We start from the raw sequence: 15798 nt of genomic DNA on the forward strand, positions 1-15798 counted from the left end.
TTGTGGTATTTCTGTTATAGCAGCACTAGATGACTAAGACACATATATCAAAAAATCAAAACCCACTGCCATGGAGTCCATTCAAACTCATAACGACACTGTAGGACAAAGCAGAACTGCCCCATAGTGTTTCTGAGGCTGTAAATTTTTACGGAAGCAGACTGCCACATCTTTCTTCCCATAAGCATCTTTCTCCTGCTGAGCGGCTGGTGGGTTCAAAATTCCAAACTTTTGGTCAACAGCCCAGTGCTTTAACCACCGAGCCCATATCTATAAATAAATAAATTTAACATATTTTTGTTATTTCACAGGTCACATTTGCCAAGATGTCCATTATCCCGAAGCACTTTGGACTAAAATACAAAGAAGAATCGTATATGCTTAAAGAACTTGAGAAGGTTCGCAAGGATACTAAAACTGAATTTCTCCGATTCAAGCAGAGATTGGCCTACAAGCCGACGGTAGGGAAAGGGCTGGTCCCTGGCTCCCAGGATCTCTGCGCGAGCAGCTCTGGGGAGAGGAGGCGCATCTCCAGCTTTGGTTCCCAGAAGCCACTTTGGTTCCCTCAGGCTAAAGGCCCTGCGACTCCCACTGCGGCCTTCCAGCCCGGGGCGCCCCTGGGCTCAGCGCGCCCTCCGGGCCCGAGCGAGGCTGTCAGCCCCGGGAGGACCCGGAAATTTCGCCCCCGGGACTTCTACTTGAGGAGCTCGGCGTTCCTCCGGCACCGGCTCCTGAAGAAGCCTCCGGTCATCGCCCCGGGGGCCGGCACGTCAAGGCCAGCCATCCTGCTGCCGCCGCCCGTGCCGCCGCTGAAGCCCAAGGTGCGCCAGGTCCCGGAGACCGCCAGGCCCGTCCTGGACCAGATCAGGGAGCGCGACGCGACCCAGGGGCCAGCTCCACTCGCTGAGGTCTGCAAGGCCAAAGAGCAGTTGGCCAGCTCTACGTCCAGCGAGAGCAGCGACGCCGAGCGGTTAAGCCGGCGGAGGAGAGTGAGGATTCGTTCCCACCTCTTGAATGAGGGCTCGATCTGCGAGATGCGGGAGGTGGCCGGGTCCGAAGTTTACAAAACAGACCGGGACAGCATCTCGCAGAGCGACACCGGCTACCTGCCGGCGCGAGTGATCCCGACGTCCATAGAGGAGATCATCGCCTCACTGCAGTCAGAGGCCCAGCTGGCCACTGACCAGACCATCAAAGAGCTCATACAGAGTGTCCTCGGCCAGAACTACGACATCAAAATGGAAGTAGGTGAAGCGGAATGGTAAAGTTTCTCCTGGGTGAATGTTACTTTAGGCAAGATACACACATGTATGTAAATACATTTAAATGTTGAGTATTGGAAACCTGGTGGCTAGTGCTTAAGTGCTACACCTGCTAACAAAAAAGTCGGCAGTTCAAATCCACCGGGCTCTCCTTGGAAACTGTGGGACAGTTCTGCTCTGTCTTATAGGGTCGCTATGAGTCAGATTCTACTCGATGGCAGCGGGTTTTTTTTTTTTTTAATATTTAGAAAACAAAACAAAAAAAATTCCCAGACGTATTGCTGACGAATCGATTGGGGTTCTAAACCTTAGCCCCTTTGGTTCGCAGGTAAGCACTTTAACCACTGTGCCACCAGAGGTCGGGTGCGCCTGCTCTCTATTTTTTAAGTGCATATGGTGTGTTGTCACACTAAAGCTGGACGAACCAGTGGAATATTAATCAAGTTCTTTGAATTTTGTTCTTTTCCATCAAGGGAATATATGTGTATTCTTTTTTCAAAGTGAAAGAAACTGAGAAAGATTATTGCAAAAATGGTTAAAAGAAACACTGTAGACCTGACTGGTACATTACCTGCAGCCTTCTCTTTCAAAAGATTTATGATTATTTAGTACTAAAATGACAAAATAGGGGTTTTATACAAAAAAATTAGTCTTTCACTGTTACAGTTCAGCATTTTTAGTAGTAAATGATAGTGAATTTATATCCTAGGAAGAAAATCTATATGTTACTATTGAGAAGTTGAATTTATAAGAGTTCTGTAATACTTCCATTGAAAACTGTTCTCTTGAAACATTTTGTTTTTCTTTACTTTCTAGGCCTTTCAAATTATAGAGATTTACAAGTGCTTCTTGTGTGCCAAACCCAGTGGGACAATTGTTGTTAGGTGCTGTCGATTTTGCTCCGACTCAGCAGAATGGAACACTGCCTGGTCCTGTGCCATCCTCACAATCTTTGTTACGGTTGAGCCCATTGTGGCAGCCACTGTGTCAATCCATCTTGTTGAGGATTTTCCTATTTTTCAGTCGCCCTCTTCTTTACCAAGCATGATGTCCTTCTCCAAGGACTGATCCTTCCTGATAACATGTCCAAAGTATGTGAGACATAGCCTCGCCATCCTTGCTTCTAAGGAGCATTCTGGTTGTACTTCTTCCAAGACAGATTTGTTCGTTCTTTTGGCAGTCCATGGTATATTCAATATTCTTTGCTAACGCCACAGTTCAAAGGCATCAGTTCTTCTTCAGTCTTCCTTATTCATCGTCCAGACTTCACATGCATATTGTCCAAACAGCAACCCCATCAGGCAGATGCCAGTAAAAACCCCATTTTGCATATGAGACTCCCTAGATTTTCAAGGTTAAAGGATTGGCCCAATCTCCCACAACTAATGCACGGCAGGGCTGGGATTCCACCTCAGGTAGTCACAACCAGAGACTGGACTGGAGCTGTGCTTAGGTCTCTCTGTTTGTTGATGGTGATATGTCCCTGGCAGGAAACAAAGCTAAGAGTCAAAACTTCAGATATTTTGTCTGTTATATAGATTTCACTCTGGCAGGGACATTCAATGCAAAAACTTTAATGAGGGAAACTGAGCCGCACGCGAAAGGAAGAAAGGAAGGAAGGAAGAAAAGGAGGGAGAAAGAAGAAAGAGACAGTTCTTTATTGAGAATGACAGTGTTAAAAGGGAAGAAGATTTTATTACTCTTCTTGGCTGTGACACCAAACCTCTTGTTAGTACACTGCCGTGTTAGGTCTTTAGTTTCAGATCCAGAATACACTCTTGGCTGTGACTTGAGGAATGTGATCATCAGGGAAACAAAAACATGTATGGACAAGAGTTTGCCTAGTGTCGTTGTGTTTGACCTAATGTTTGTGGGCAGAGTGGGACAGAAGTTCTGATTTAAAACCCACACCTCCCACGGTTACTGAACAAGGTCAGTATGACTACTTGGGCTGTTTCTAAATGGGTGTATCTAATCCGGCGTTCAGTTGACCTAATAGAAAAAGGGTTCAGGGATGCCCATTCAAGCACCTTAGCAGAGAGACGAAGGGCCTCTATGCCCTGTGAGAAGGGCCCCTCCGATATAGTCAAGGTAGTTGAAATGAAGAAGGACCAACATTAGAAACTGGGGAAAATTAGAAAGTTGGGGAAAATTACAGCTTAGAGTAGGAGCCCAAAGGAGAGGAAGGCTCTGAAAGGTTCAGATAGAATTAGGGACAGAGGAAGGGGGACCATCAAATGAAGAATGAACACCAGGACAGTGTATTCTGTCCTTTCTGATGTTCCAGTTCTCTCGTATATGCCTTTTGGTGCTTTAGTTACCTAAATTGTTTCTGCAGGAGTGCAGTAAGGGATGTGGAGTGTGACAGCATTAGAATCAGGATCCAGGGTCATGAGCCCTGCGGTACAACACTTGACCTTATCAAATGCCTCAGTCCCATCCCTGCCTTCCATTATCTTGATTTTTTAGTGCAGCCTGAGTTTTATTCTTGCTTGTTTAGTTTTGTGTCCATTGCCCCCTCCACAACAATTCTAGAAGACTGAGCTTTGCATTATTTTAATTAAAATCAGTTTTAGAAGTTTTAATAGGATGAGGAGGGAACAATGGGGAATGTGTTGAAATGGGAGTGGGTGGGTAGGTGAGAGAGAACAATAAAAATGCAAGTGTAAAAGTGATGTCTAAATTGTGATTTTTAAAATTCTTAAAAAAATAAGAATAAGGACATTTGTTTTAAACATTCGGAGTTTATATAATAAACAATGTTCTTTCCAGGAAAAACAAGGAATATAGTTCTTTACTTTAGAAATCTTAACCTGGAGCCATATAGCAATCTTTAGACGGAGAGCCAACGGGTGAGACAGTTTTGGCAGGCTGTATGAGCTTGGGCAAGGTCATTCCAGACTCAGCATTTTGAGTTCCACAAACAATTACATGGGCCAAGAAGTGCACAAAATACCTGAAAATTAAACTTAGCTGTCAAATTTAGGTCAGACATCTAAACCAGGGCTTCTCAACCTTGGCACTGTTAACATTTTTTGGGTTGGATAATTCTTTGTTATGGGTGGCTGTCTTGTGTGTTGTAGAATGTTTAGCAGAATACCTGGTCTCTCTCTACCCACTAGATGCCAGTAGCACCCTCCCCTCTTCCTTCAATCCTGACAATCAAAAATGTCTCCAGATATGCCAAATGAGCCTCTTGGGGGCAAAATCATCCCCTTCCTTATTGAGAACACTGGTGTAAACAGAATGCATACAACTTGGCAGGAGAGATAAAAATGTTATAAACATTTGTTGAGGAGCTCAGTATTATTACATACAAAATGCATTCTAATTATATGAGGCTGGCGTTCAGAGTTCCAGGAATTTACTGAGGGTGAAGGAGTCAGCTTTTGTCATTTGTGGTTGTTTCTGGTCATACAGCTCAAAAAGAAAATAACAACATTAGCAAAGTAGAGACAATTCATGTACCAAAGCCTCTTATAAACAAATAATGTATAGTCTCCATGAGAAATGTTATAAAATTATTCCTACTTCCATTTCAAGGAAGATGAAGTAGGTGGATTTTTCTCTATTCTGTTAACTACAACTAAAAACCCTGGACAGCATATATAAAAGAAACAAAAGAAGACAAGACTGAAAGCTGGTGAGAAGAAGGCAGGGACCTTGGGACTCAAGGAAGGACGTAGTGGTGAGTTCTTTGGGTTGCTTCATATATTTGAGACTTGGAGTTAAAGAAGCTGGCAACTTAGAAATGCCAATGAGCTTAGGCAGAAATGCCCTAACAAGAGGCTGATCTCTTTAGCCAAAGAATTGGAAAAGGACAGCATAGCAAGAGAGAAAACTTTATGTAATAACTTCTCTATTCCAGCCAAACACTGCAGGAAAAGCTGTAACCCCAAAACAACTAGCAAAGGCTAGGTGGGGAGCCTAGACTTCAATCTCATCAGGCTGTAATGAGATGTCCCAACCCCTCTCCACTGGGATGGTGTCAGTAGAGAGTCAGGGTTTTTACTGTTGTCCGGTGGTAAAGAGGCTACATTTCTCCCCATCCCCATGGTGTCAGTGAAGGTCATGTGGCGAACAGTAATGACACACTTCTGTGCTTCCCAGTTAGAATGATATCAGGGGAGGTCTAGTGGGGAGCCAGGACTCCCACGCCCACCAGGTAGTAACAAGGAGCCCCGCTCCGCACACTGGTGTCGTGGAGGCTGAGTGGTGAATCTGGACTTCTACCACTACCTATGCCAAGAAATTTGGCAAATAGCTACCTGGCCAGTTGACTGGAATAGATCCATATTTATGCCTATTCCCGAGAAAGGTGATCCAGCCAAATACAGAAATTATGAATATCATATGCAAGTAAAATTTTGCTGAAAATCATTCAAAAGCAGCTGCAGCAGTACACTGACAGGGAACTGCCAGAAATTCAAGCCAGATTCAGAAGAGGATGTGGAACCAGGGATATCATAACTGATGTCAGATGGATCCTGACTGAAAGCAGAGAATACCAGAAAGTTGTTTACCTGTGTTTTATTGACTACGAAAAGGCATTCGACTATGTGGATTATAACAAATTATGGATAGCATTGTGAGGAATGGGAATTCCAGAACACTTAATTGTGCACTTAAGGAACCTGTACATAAATCAAGAGGCAGTCGTTTAAACAGAACAAGGGGCTACTGCATGGTTTAAAGTCAGGAAAGGTGTACATCAGGGTTATATCCTGTTACCATTGCTATTCAGTCTATATGCTGAGCAAATAATCTGAGAAGCTGGACTATATGAAGAAGAACAGGGCATCAAGATTGGAGGAAGACTCATTATGCAGATGATACAACCTTGCTTGTTGAAAGTGAAGAGGGCTTGAAGCATTTACTGATGAAGATCAAAAACCACAGCCTTCAGTATGGATTGCACCTCAACATAAAGAAAACAAAAATCCTCAAAACAACACCATAATAAAAGGAGAAAAGATTGAAGTTGGTCAAGGATTTCATTTTACTTGGATCCACAATCAACAGCCGTGGAAGCAGCAGTCAAGAAATCAAAAGACACATTACCTTGGGTAAATCTGCTGCAAAAGACCTCTTTAAAGTGTTGAAAAGCAAAGATGTCACCTTGAAGGCTAAGGTGCACCTGACCCAAGCCATGGTGTTTTCAGCCGCCTCATATGCATGCAAAAGCTGGACGATGAATAAGGAAGACCAAAGAAGAATTGATGCCTTTGAATTGTGATGTTGGTGAAGAATATTGAATATACCATGGACTGCCAAAAGAATGAACAAATCTGTCTTGGAAGAAGTACAACCAGAATGCTCCTTGGAAACAAGGATGGTAAGACTGTGTCCCACATACTTTGGACATGTTATCAGGAAGGACCAGTCCCTGAGTAGGACATCATGCTTGGTAAGTAGAGGGTCAGTGAAAGAAGAGACCCTTAATGAGATACATTGACGTAGTGGCTGCAGCAATGGGCTCAGGCATAACAACAATTGTGAGGATTGTGCAGGACTGTGCAGTGTTTCGTTCTATTTTTCACAGGGTCACTATGAGTCAGAGTCAACAGCACCTAACAACAACAACAGCACCTACCTGGGAGTAATGAGGCAGTGCCCACACCTTCCTTCCTCTATGGGAGCAGCTAAAATAGAAAAGTTTAAGTAAGATCCAGGATCTCATAACATCATACTCAAAACATCCAGATTTCAATTGAAAATCACTTGTAATGGCAAAAAGCAGGAACGTTTCAACTTGAAAGAAAATAAAATAACCTATGCATGCCAACATTGAGATGACAGAGGTGTTATAATTACCTGAAAAATATTTTAAAACAGCCATCAAAAAATGCTTCAGCAAGTAATTATGAACACACTTGCAACAAATGAAAAAACAAAGTCTTAGCAGAAAAATAGAAAGTCTCAGTAAAGAAACACAAGACATAAATAGGAATCATAGGAATTTTTAGATCTGAAAAATACAAGAACTGAAATAAGAACTGAATAGGTGATTTCAACAGCTGAATGGAGGGAACAGAGGAAAGAATCAGTAAACTTGAAGATAAAACAATTGAAATTACCAAATCAGCAGAGAGACAAAAAAAGAATGGTACCTCAGGGACCCATGGTACTGTAAAAACAGACCTCACATTAGTGTCATCACAGTCCTGGAAGGAGACAACAAAACTGAAAAAGTACTTAAATAACGGCTGAAAACCTCAAATTTGCCAAGAAATGTACACCTACAGATTTTAAAAAAGCTGAATAAGCTCTAAACCAAATAAACCTAAAGAGATCCACATCAAGACTCATAATAATAAAATTTCTGAAAACTAAAGGTGAAGAAAATATCTTGAATGCAGCAAGAGAGAAACTTGTTACCTATGGGGAAAATAATTTGAATAACAGTAGATTTCTTGTCAGATGTCATAGAGGCCAGAAAGAAGTGGCACAACATTGTTCAAGTGCTGAAAGAGAAGAAAAGAACTGTGAACCCAGAATTCTATATCCACTGAAACTATCCTTTAGAAATGAAAGGGAACTCAAGACATTTTCAGATAAAGGAAAGCTAAGAGAATTTGTTGTAGCCCTTGAAAGAATGGTTAAAGGAAGTGATTAAAAGAAAAGGATTGTTGGAGCACCAGAAAGGAAGAACATGATAAAGAAAAAAATATGGCTGAATACTATAGATTTTCCTTCTAGTGAGTTTTCTAAATTATGTTTGACAGTTGAAGCAAAAATTATGACACTGAGGTGGTTCTGAGGAAATTATCAAAAGAAAGCAGGAGTAGCTATATTAATATCAGACAAAGTAGACTTCATAAAAGACTTCATAGCACGAAGAAAATTACTAGAGACAGAGAGGGACATTATATTATGATAAAAGGGTCAGTTAACCAAGAAAACAGCAATCCTTGATGCATATGCACCAAACAACAAAACTGCAAAATATGTGAAGTAAAAACTGAAAGGAGAAATAGATAACTCCACAATTACAGTTAGAGACTTCAACACCCCTCTATCAACAATTGATAGAATAACCAGACAGAAAATACTCAAGGACATGGAAGAACTGAATGACACCATCAATCACACGATCTAGTCAACATTTACAGAACACTGCATCCAACAGCAGCACAGTATATATTCTTGTCAGCTGCTCATGGAACATATATGAAGATAGACCATATCCTGGGCTGTAAACCAAACCGTGACAAATTTAAAAGAAATGAAATCATACAGAGAGTGTTCTGTAACCACGATGGAATCAAACTAGAAATCAATAACAGAATGATAATAAGAAAGTCTCCAAGTACTTAGAAACTAAACAATACAGTTCAAATAATCCATGGGTCAAAGAGGAAGTCTCAGGGAAAAAAAAAAAAAACATTGCACTGAGTTAAAATAAAAATACAGCATGTCAAAATTTGTAAGACATAGCTAAAGTAGTGTTGAGGGGAAGATTTACAGCACTAAGTGAATATAATATGATAGGAAAGAGGAATAGTATCAAATAATCTAAGCTTCTACCTAATGTTTTAATGACTGGATTACTGATATAAGTAACAAGGTGTCAACTTTGAAAAAAGTATATTTAAAACCATTTGATCCCAGCAAGCTATTTTTGTAGTTATCAACAAACCAAGTCTAAAATTTATGTGAAAGGTGAAAGAAGTAGGATAGCAAAAGCAATTTTGAAAAATAATAATAAAGTGAGAGGTATCAGTCTACTTCATTTCAAGCCTTATTATACAGCTACAGTAATCAAGACTGTGTGGTTTTAGTGGAGGCATTGTGGTGGTTAAGATTGTGTGTCGGCTTGGCCGTGATTCGCGGTGTTTATATGTGATCACTCCCATGATGGAATCTGCTGTGAGTAGCCAATCAGTCGAAGGGGAGTTTCCTTGGGGGTGTGGCCTGTATCCGAATATAAGCAGACATTCTGGCTTTTTCCTCGCTCTGGATCCTGCGGCTGCTTCCTGTTCATCTGACCTCAGGTTCTTGGGACTTGAGCTATCAGCTTACCTGCTGATCTTGGGATTTGTCGATCTTCACAGCCTATGAGCGAGAGCCCTGCCCTCTGACCTGCTGATCTTGGGTTCATCAGCCCCTCGAGCTTTGTGAATCAGGAGAAGCCTTGTGGTCTTGGCTGCCAATCTTAGGATTCATCTATCCTCACAGCCTGTGAGCAAGAGCCCTGTTTTCCAACCTGCTGATCTTAGGTTTGCCAGCCTCTGCAGCTTCTTGAATCGAGAGAAGCCTCTATCCTGATCCACGGACTTGGGACGTTCCAGCCCCTATAATTGCGTGAGCTGTTTCCTTGATATAACTCTCTCTATGTATATTTTTGCTTCTCTAAAGAACCCAGCCTAAGACAGGGATAGACCCGTAGATAATGGAACAGAGCAGGCAACCTAGAGATAGACTTACACAAATATGTCCAATTTATTTTTGACAAAGGTGCAAAACAATTCAATGGAGGAAGGATAGCCTTTTCAACAAATGGTGCTGGAGCAAGTGAGCACCCATAGGCAGAAAATGAACCTCAACCTAAGGCTCACACCTTACACAAAAGTTAACTCAAATGAATTATGGACTTAGATGTTAAATGTAAAACTAAAAAACTTTCAGAATAAAACATAGGAGAAAAACTTTGGGATCTAGGGTTAGGCAAAGAGTGCTTCAACATGATGCCAAAAGCACCACACATAAAGGAAAAATTGATAAATAGGACTTCATCAAAATTAAAAATTTTTGCTCTGTGAAAGACCCTGTTAAGAGGCTGAGAAGACATACTGCAGACTGGGAGAAAATATTTGCAAACTACATGTGTAGAAAGCAAAGAATTGTTGTGCGCCATTGAGTCAGTTCTGATTGATTGCAACCCTCTAGGACAGAGGGGGAACTGCCCCAAAGGGTTTCCTGAGCTGCAATCTTTGTAAGAGCCGATCATCAGGCCTTTTCTGCCATGGAGCTGCTGATGGGTTGGAAACACTGCCCTTTTGGTTAGTAGTTGATTGCTTAGCCATTGTGCCACCAGGGCTGCTTCAAAGGATTAGTATCTAGAATTTTAAAGAACTCCCAAAAGTCAACACTAAAAAAAAAAAAAAGTCCTATTAGAAAATGGACAAAAGACACAGACATTTCACTGAGGAGGATATGCACATGGCAGATAAGCATGTGAAAAGATGTTTAACATCCCGGTCATTAGGAAAATGCAAATCTAAGCCACGATATCTCTGTATACCTATCAGAATGGCTTAAGTAAAAAATAATGACAACACTAAATGCTGCAGAGGGTGTGGAGAAACTGGATCATTCATGCCTTGCTGGTGGAAATGTGAAATGGTACAGTCACATTGGAAAACACTTCGCCAGTTTTTTAAAAAAAAATAAGCATGCTACAGGTATACATCCCAGCAACTGTACTCCTGGACATTTATCCCACAGAAATAAAACTTACCTACATGCAAAATGATGTTCCTAGCAGCTTTAGGGCAGTTTGGGTGATAACCAAAAACTGGAAGCAACCTAGATGACCTTTGAAGGGTAAATGGTTATATTTCTCAGCAATAAAAAGAAATGAAATATTGACACCCACAACAACCTCAATGAAACTCCAGAAAATTATGCTGGGGCAAAAAGATCAGTCCCCCAAAGTTACATGCTGTATGATTCCACTTATATAACATACAACTGATAGAATTTTAGGAGTGGAGAACAAATTTGTGATTGTTATGGGTAAAGGGCAGCCAGGGTAAGGGGGCATGGAGAATAGGAGAGAAGTGGATGTGGCTTTCAAAGGTCTGTAGGAGGAATCCTTGTGATGATGGAAGTGTTCTGTATCAGTGTCACTATCCTGGTTGTGATATTGTATGGTAGTTTTGCAAGAGTTACCATTGGGGAAAATTGGGTGAAGGGTACATGGATCTCTCTGTGTTATTTCTTACAACTGTATATGAATCTACAATTATTTCAAAATAACTTTAATAAAAATGTTATCAGATTCTTCATAAAAGTATTTGTTTCTTTTTACAAGTTATGAGAAGTTTATGTAAGGAAAACATTTATAAGATCTTCTATTCAAACACCCTCCTTAGCTTCCCAAAAGTAAACCCATATTGTTTGTTATTTAACCTTCTATACTTACCTCAACTCCTAGTACAAATGTGTACACACACATACACACATATATATATATAGGATTTTTTTTCCTTTAGAAAAATAAAAACATACCATGCACGTTGTTCTGCAGCTTACTATTTGACGCACATCAATGGACAAACACCAGTGTGTATAGCTTTTAATTCATTCTTTCAAATACCAAAAAAAAAAAAAAAACCCAAACCCACTGCTGTCGAGTCGATTCTGACTCATAGCAGCCCTATAGGACAGAATAGAACTGCCCTATGGAGTTTCCAAGAAGCACCTTTTGGGTTCGAATTGCCGACCTTTTGGTTAGCAGCCGTAGCGCTTAACCACTACCCCACCAGGGTTTCCATTCTTTCTAATAGCTGCATATTATTCCATAGTATTTAAACATTTCCTTGGCTCTTTGCTTTTCAATTTCATTGTTTCCTACCCTGGGAACAAATTTTTGCTCACTGGAAGTATAAATCAGGGAATCTACCAGGATCTAGGTAAGTCTGTATTGTTTGAATGATAACTGTACAATTAGGAGGGACTAGTTTGTTCAAATATTTTCTATTTGAAATGACAAAATTATTACAGTTGTATCTTAAACATTTCCTTTGTGCAGTACCTTGTCCTTATAGACATAACTGTTTAAGCTAGTACAAATGATGTAAGAAGCTTCACTTCTGACCTTTAAGAAATTGATTTACAGTTTTTTTTTTCCTGTTAAGTTTTAAAATCCCTCGGCTGAAATTTGAATGCTTTTAATAAATAGAAAATGCTTATGTGTTTTGGAAACCCTGGTGGCGTAGTGGTTAAGTGCTACAGCTGCTTACCAAAGGGCCAGCAGTTTGAATCTGCCAGGCTCTTCTTGGAAACTCTATGGGGCAGTTCTACTCTGTCCTATAAGGTTGCTATGAGTCGGATTGACTTGGTGGCACTGGGTTTTTTTTTTTTGGTTTTATGTATTTGATTTTTATTAAGTTTTAAAAAATGGAAAATAAGATATTTATATTAGTTATTGAAGGAAAATTTTCTTAAGCCAATTTGCATAGTACTTGTGGCACAGCAGTTAAGTGCTTGGCTACTAATAAAGTTTGCTGGTTTGAACCCACCAGCTAGTCCGTAGGAGAAAGACGTGGCAGTCTGCTCCGGTAAAGACTTACAGCCTTGGAAACTCTATAGGGACAGTTCTACCCTGTCCTATGGTGTTGCTATGAGTTGGAATTGACTTGATAGCAATTGGTATGGGTTTGCCAGTTTGTCTATCTGCTGTTTTTGAACCAAGTCAGAAGTTATTCCGTCAAGATAAAATTATTCTGTGTCAGATACGAATGCAGTTTATTTTCTGTGAGGATTTTATTTTCAAGATTGGAATACAGAGTTACTTGAAAAATGAAGTGCTAATTTATTGTTGCATTCAGGTGTATTTTTTTCAGTTTCTTAGAAGAGACACTGCCCTAGCAATGATATTTACTTTGGCCTGTTTGTATAACTGAGTACCATGATTTAGACTATAAAGGACAAAGACCAGGCGCATTTGAGCCTTAAAAGTAATCCCTTTTCAAATGTACCAGATTTTAAGCATGATCTGTGCATGGGTGGTAAAGTGAAGAATTAGAAAATGTTAGCAAAGTAATTGCTTTTCCTGGCTATTTCAGATACAATTATTTGGATATTTAACATAAAAGCATGTTTCCGCCTGTGGATTGTTATTTCAATACCTAAAATAATTTCCACTTTGATTTCTTACTGAGGACCGTTTTCATGCTTTTTATATCCTAAGGACTGATCTGAGGCCTTAGAATCTCCTTCTATGGGAGATGGGGTGAGGCATTAGCTGATAAACTGTGTAGTTAGAGTCCAGTACTGATTGCCACGTTAACGTTGTGCAGGAGCCCTGGTGGTGCAGTGGTTAAGAGCTCAGCTACTAACCAAAAGGTCGGAGGTTTGAATGCACCAGCCGTTCCATGGGAGAAAAAACCTGGCCATCTGCTCCTGTGAAGATTATAGCCTAGAAGAGAAACCCTCTGGGGCAGTTTTACTCTGTCCTATAGGGTCACTATGTGTCAGAATCGACTCGATGGCACACAGCAACAGTCCACTTTAACAGTTATTTTTGTAATGTCTTCAAGCCTTGATTTTAATTTTGTTTAAAACTAGAGGTAAAAAGAGTTTAGAAAATTTAAAAGAGTTTTTAAAATGTAAAGTTGGTATCAAGGCTTGGAATAACATAGTTACACTAACAGCAGATTGAGCTAACTGAATATACCAATTAGGCTACACATTGCCTTATTGTATGTGGGAAGCTGTTTATTTTTTGTTACTTCTAGTATTTGGTTGTGATTTAAGTCAGTCATTCTGTTGCTGTGAACGGCCTGAAGCTAGGCAGCTGTATTCTTTGCAGGGTTTGTTTTAAAGCAGGAGAGGTAAACATGTGGGTTTTAAGGATGGGTAGATAAACAGTTTTGACAGTAAAATCAAAATCTTGAGGAGTAGCCAACCACAATTGTGTGTAAGCATCTATTATCCCAAATGAAAGCAGTCTAATAGACCGCAGAGCACAGTATCTAGTTGTGTGGGAGATATGTTCCGTTAATATTCTTTTATAATATCTGGTTTTCTATGAGTCGGAATCAACTTGATGGCAACAGGTTTTTTGGTTTGGTTTTCTTAGTTCACTGCAGAATATACTGATTCTTGGTTTTGCCATAGTAGAGAGGGTTGGCTTGACAAAATTAGCCATATTTGTTATCTCTATTTTAGAGTTTTTATGAGCAAGGTATGACAAAGTTTAAATTCTTAGTCCATTGCCTTGAAACTACAAAAAGTGTGTTCTCATTTTTATAAATTTTCTTTGAAGTGTTTTACTTTGTCTTCGGCTTATATGGAAAAGAACTTTCAGAATCCTGGTGATAAATTTCCTCATAGTATTCCCTCACCTTCACTTTTCATTAAAACAGTGTCACAGAGCTGAAAGGGAAGCTAGTGAACTATATGCTATAGATAACAAGACTGAGATCCAATGAAAGAAAGTGATTTTGGTAAGACCACATGGGTAACTGGCGTAGTTGGGACTAGAACCTATTTAGTTCTTATCTTAGTCTCCTAGGGCTGCCATAACAAAGTACCACAAAGTGGATGGCTTTAAAGAACAGAAATTGTTTTCTCACAGTTCGAGAGGCTGGAAGTTCAAATTTCGGGGCTTTGGCAGGATGATGCTTTCTTTTTGTTGGCTCTAGGGGAAGATCCTTCCTTGCCTCTTTCAGCTTCAAGGCAGCCCTGGTCATCTCTTGGCTTGTAGACCATCCTTACCTCACAGGATTTCTTCCCCCTGTGTGTGACTATCTCCCTCTCTGTCCTCCTCTTTTATAAAACACCACTCAGAATGGATTAGGATTAGGACCTACCCTACTCTAAATCAGTATGATTTAACTGATGATATCATCAAAGAAAGACCCTGTTTCCCCAAACAAGGTCACGTTCACAGGTACCAGAAAACCAAACCCACTGCTGTTGAGTTGATTCCAACTCACAGCGACCCTATTAAACAGAGTAGAACTGCCCTGTAGAGTTTCTAAGGAGCACCTGGCGGATTTGAACTGCTGACCTTTATTAGGATTTAAACATATCTTTTTGGGGAACACAGTTCATAGGACAGCCAGTCCAGAATTATTTTTGTTCTTATTACATTGTGCTGATGGTACTTCCCTTTCTCTTCCCATATTCCTTTTTTTTTTTTTTCCCTTGCTGCCCTAAAATCTAGACTCCAGGTGTCCAGCATTAATTCTCATCATGGCTTCTACCCGCTCAGATTTTAATGTGATGACTATGCGTTAGTGTGTGGATCATCATGATTTCCCAAGCTGAGATGGCCACCCATAGTCTCTTGGCTGGTAACTTCCGAGCCCAGCACATCTGGGCCTGGGGAAGGACAGCAAGAAGCAAGAATTTGTTGCTCACAGAACCCTGTGGTAGTGGTAGAGATGCTGGGCCTGGGCTGGGTTACTGACTGGGCACCTAAGATACCAGATTTTGCCATCAAAGTGAGAGGATATAAGTGGGGCAAATTACAGGTAGAAGCAACATTATTAGTAGTTGGTTATATCATCATTGACAAGTTAAATTAGTTTAAATACCACCAACTTGTTAGCTGCCATCGAGTTGGCTCTTGACTCACGATGACTCCACTTCCACATATAACGGGATCAAACCATTGTGATCCATATAGGGTTTTCATTGGCTGAGTTTTCAGAAGTAGATCACCAGGGCTTTCTTTCTAGTGTGTCTTAGTCTAGAAGCTTCACTGAAATCTGTTCAGTTTCAGAGCAATATGCAAGCCTCCACTGACAGACAGGTGGTGTCTGTGCGTGAGGAGCGTTGGCGGGGAATGGGGCCCAGGTCT

General features: G+C 40.6%; 1 protein-coding gene across 1 annotated transcript in view; it reads left to right on the forward strand.

Annotated features, from left to right (window-relative positions):
- The first annotated feature begins 326 nt into the window (after positions 1-326).
- The window catches only part of TTC6 (tetratricopeptide repeat domain 6), a 248623-nt gene continuing 233151 nt past the window's right edge, over positions 327-15798 (forward strand). Inside the window, exon 1 of the mRNA XM_003408458.3 lies at positions 327-1261. Within this exon, the coding sequence (XP_003408506.3) occupies positions 327-1261 (935 nt within the window). The remainder of the gene's footprint in view (positions 1262-15798) is intronic.

The sequence above is a fragment of the Loxodonta africana genome, chromosome 10, assembly GCF_030014295.1.
Source record: "Loxodonta africana isolate mLoxAfr1 chromosome 10, mLoxAfr1.hap2, whole genome shotgun sequence".
NCBI lineage: Eukaryota > Metazoa > Chordata > Mammalia > Proboscidea > Elephantidae > Loxodonta > Loxodonta africana.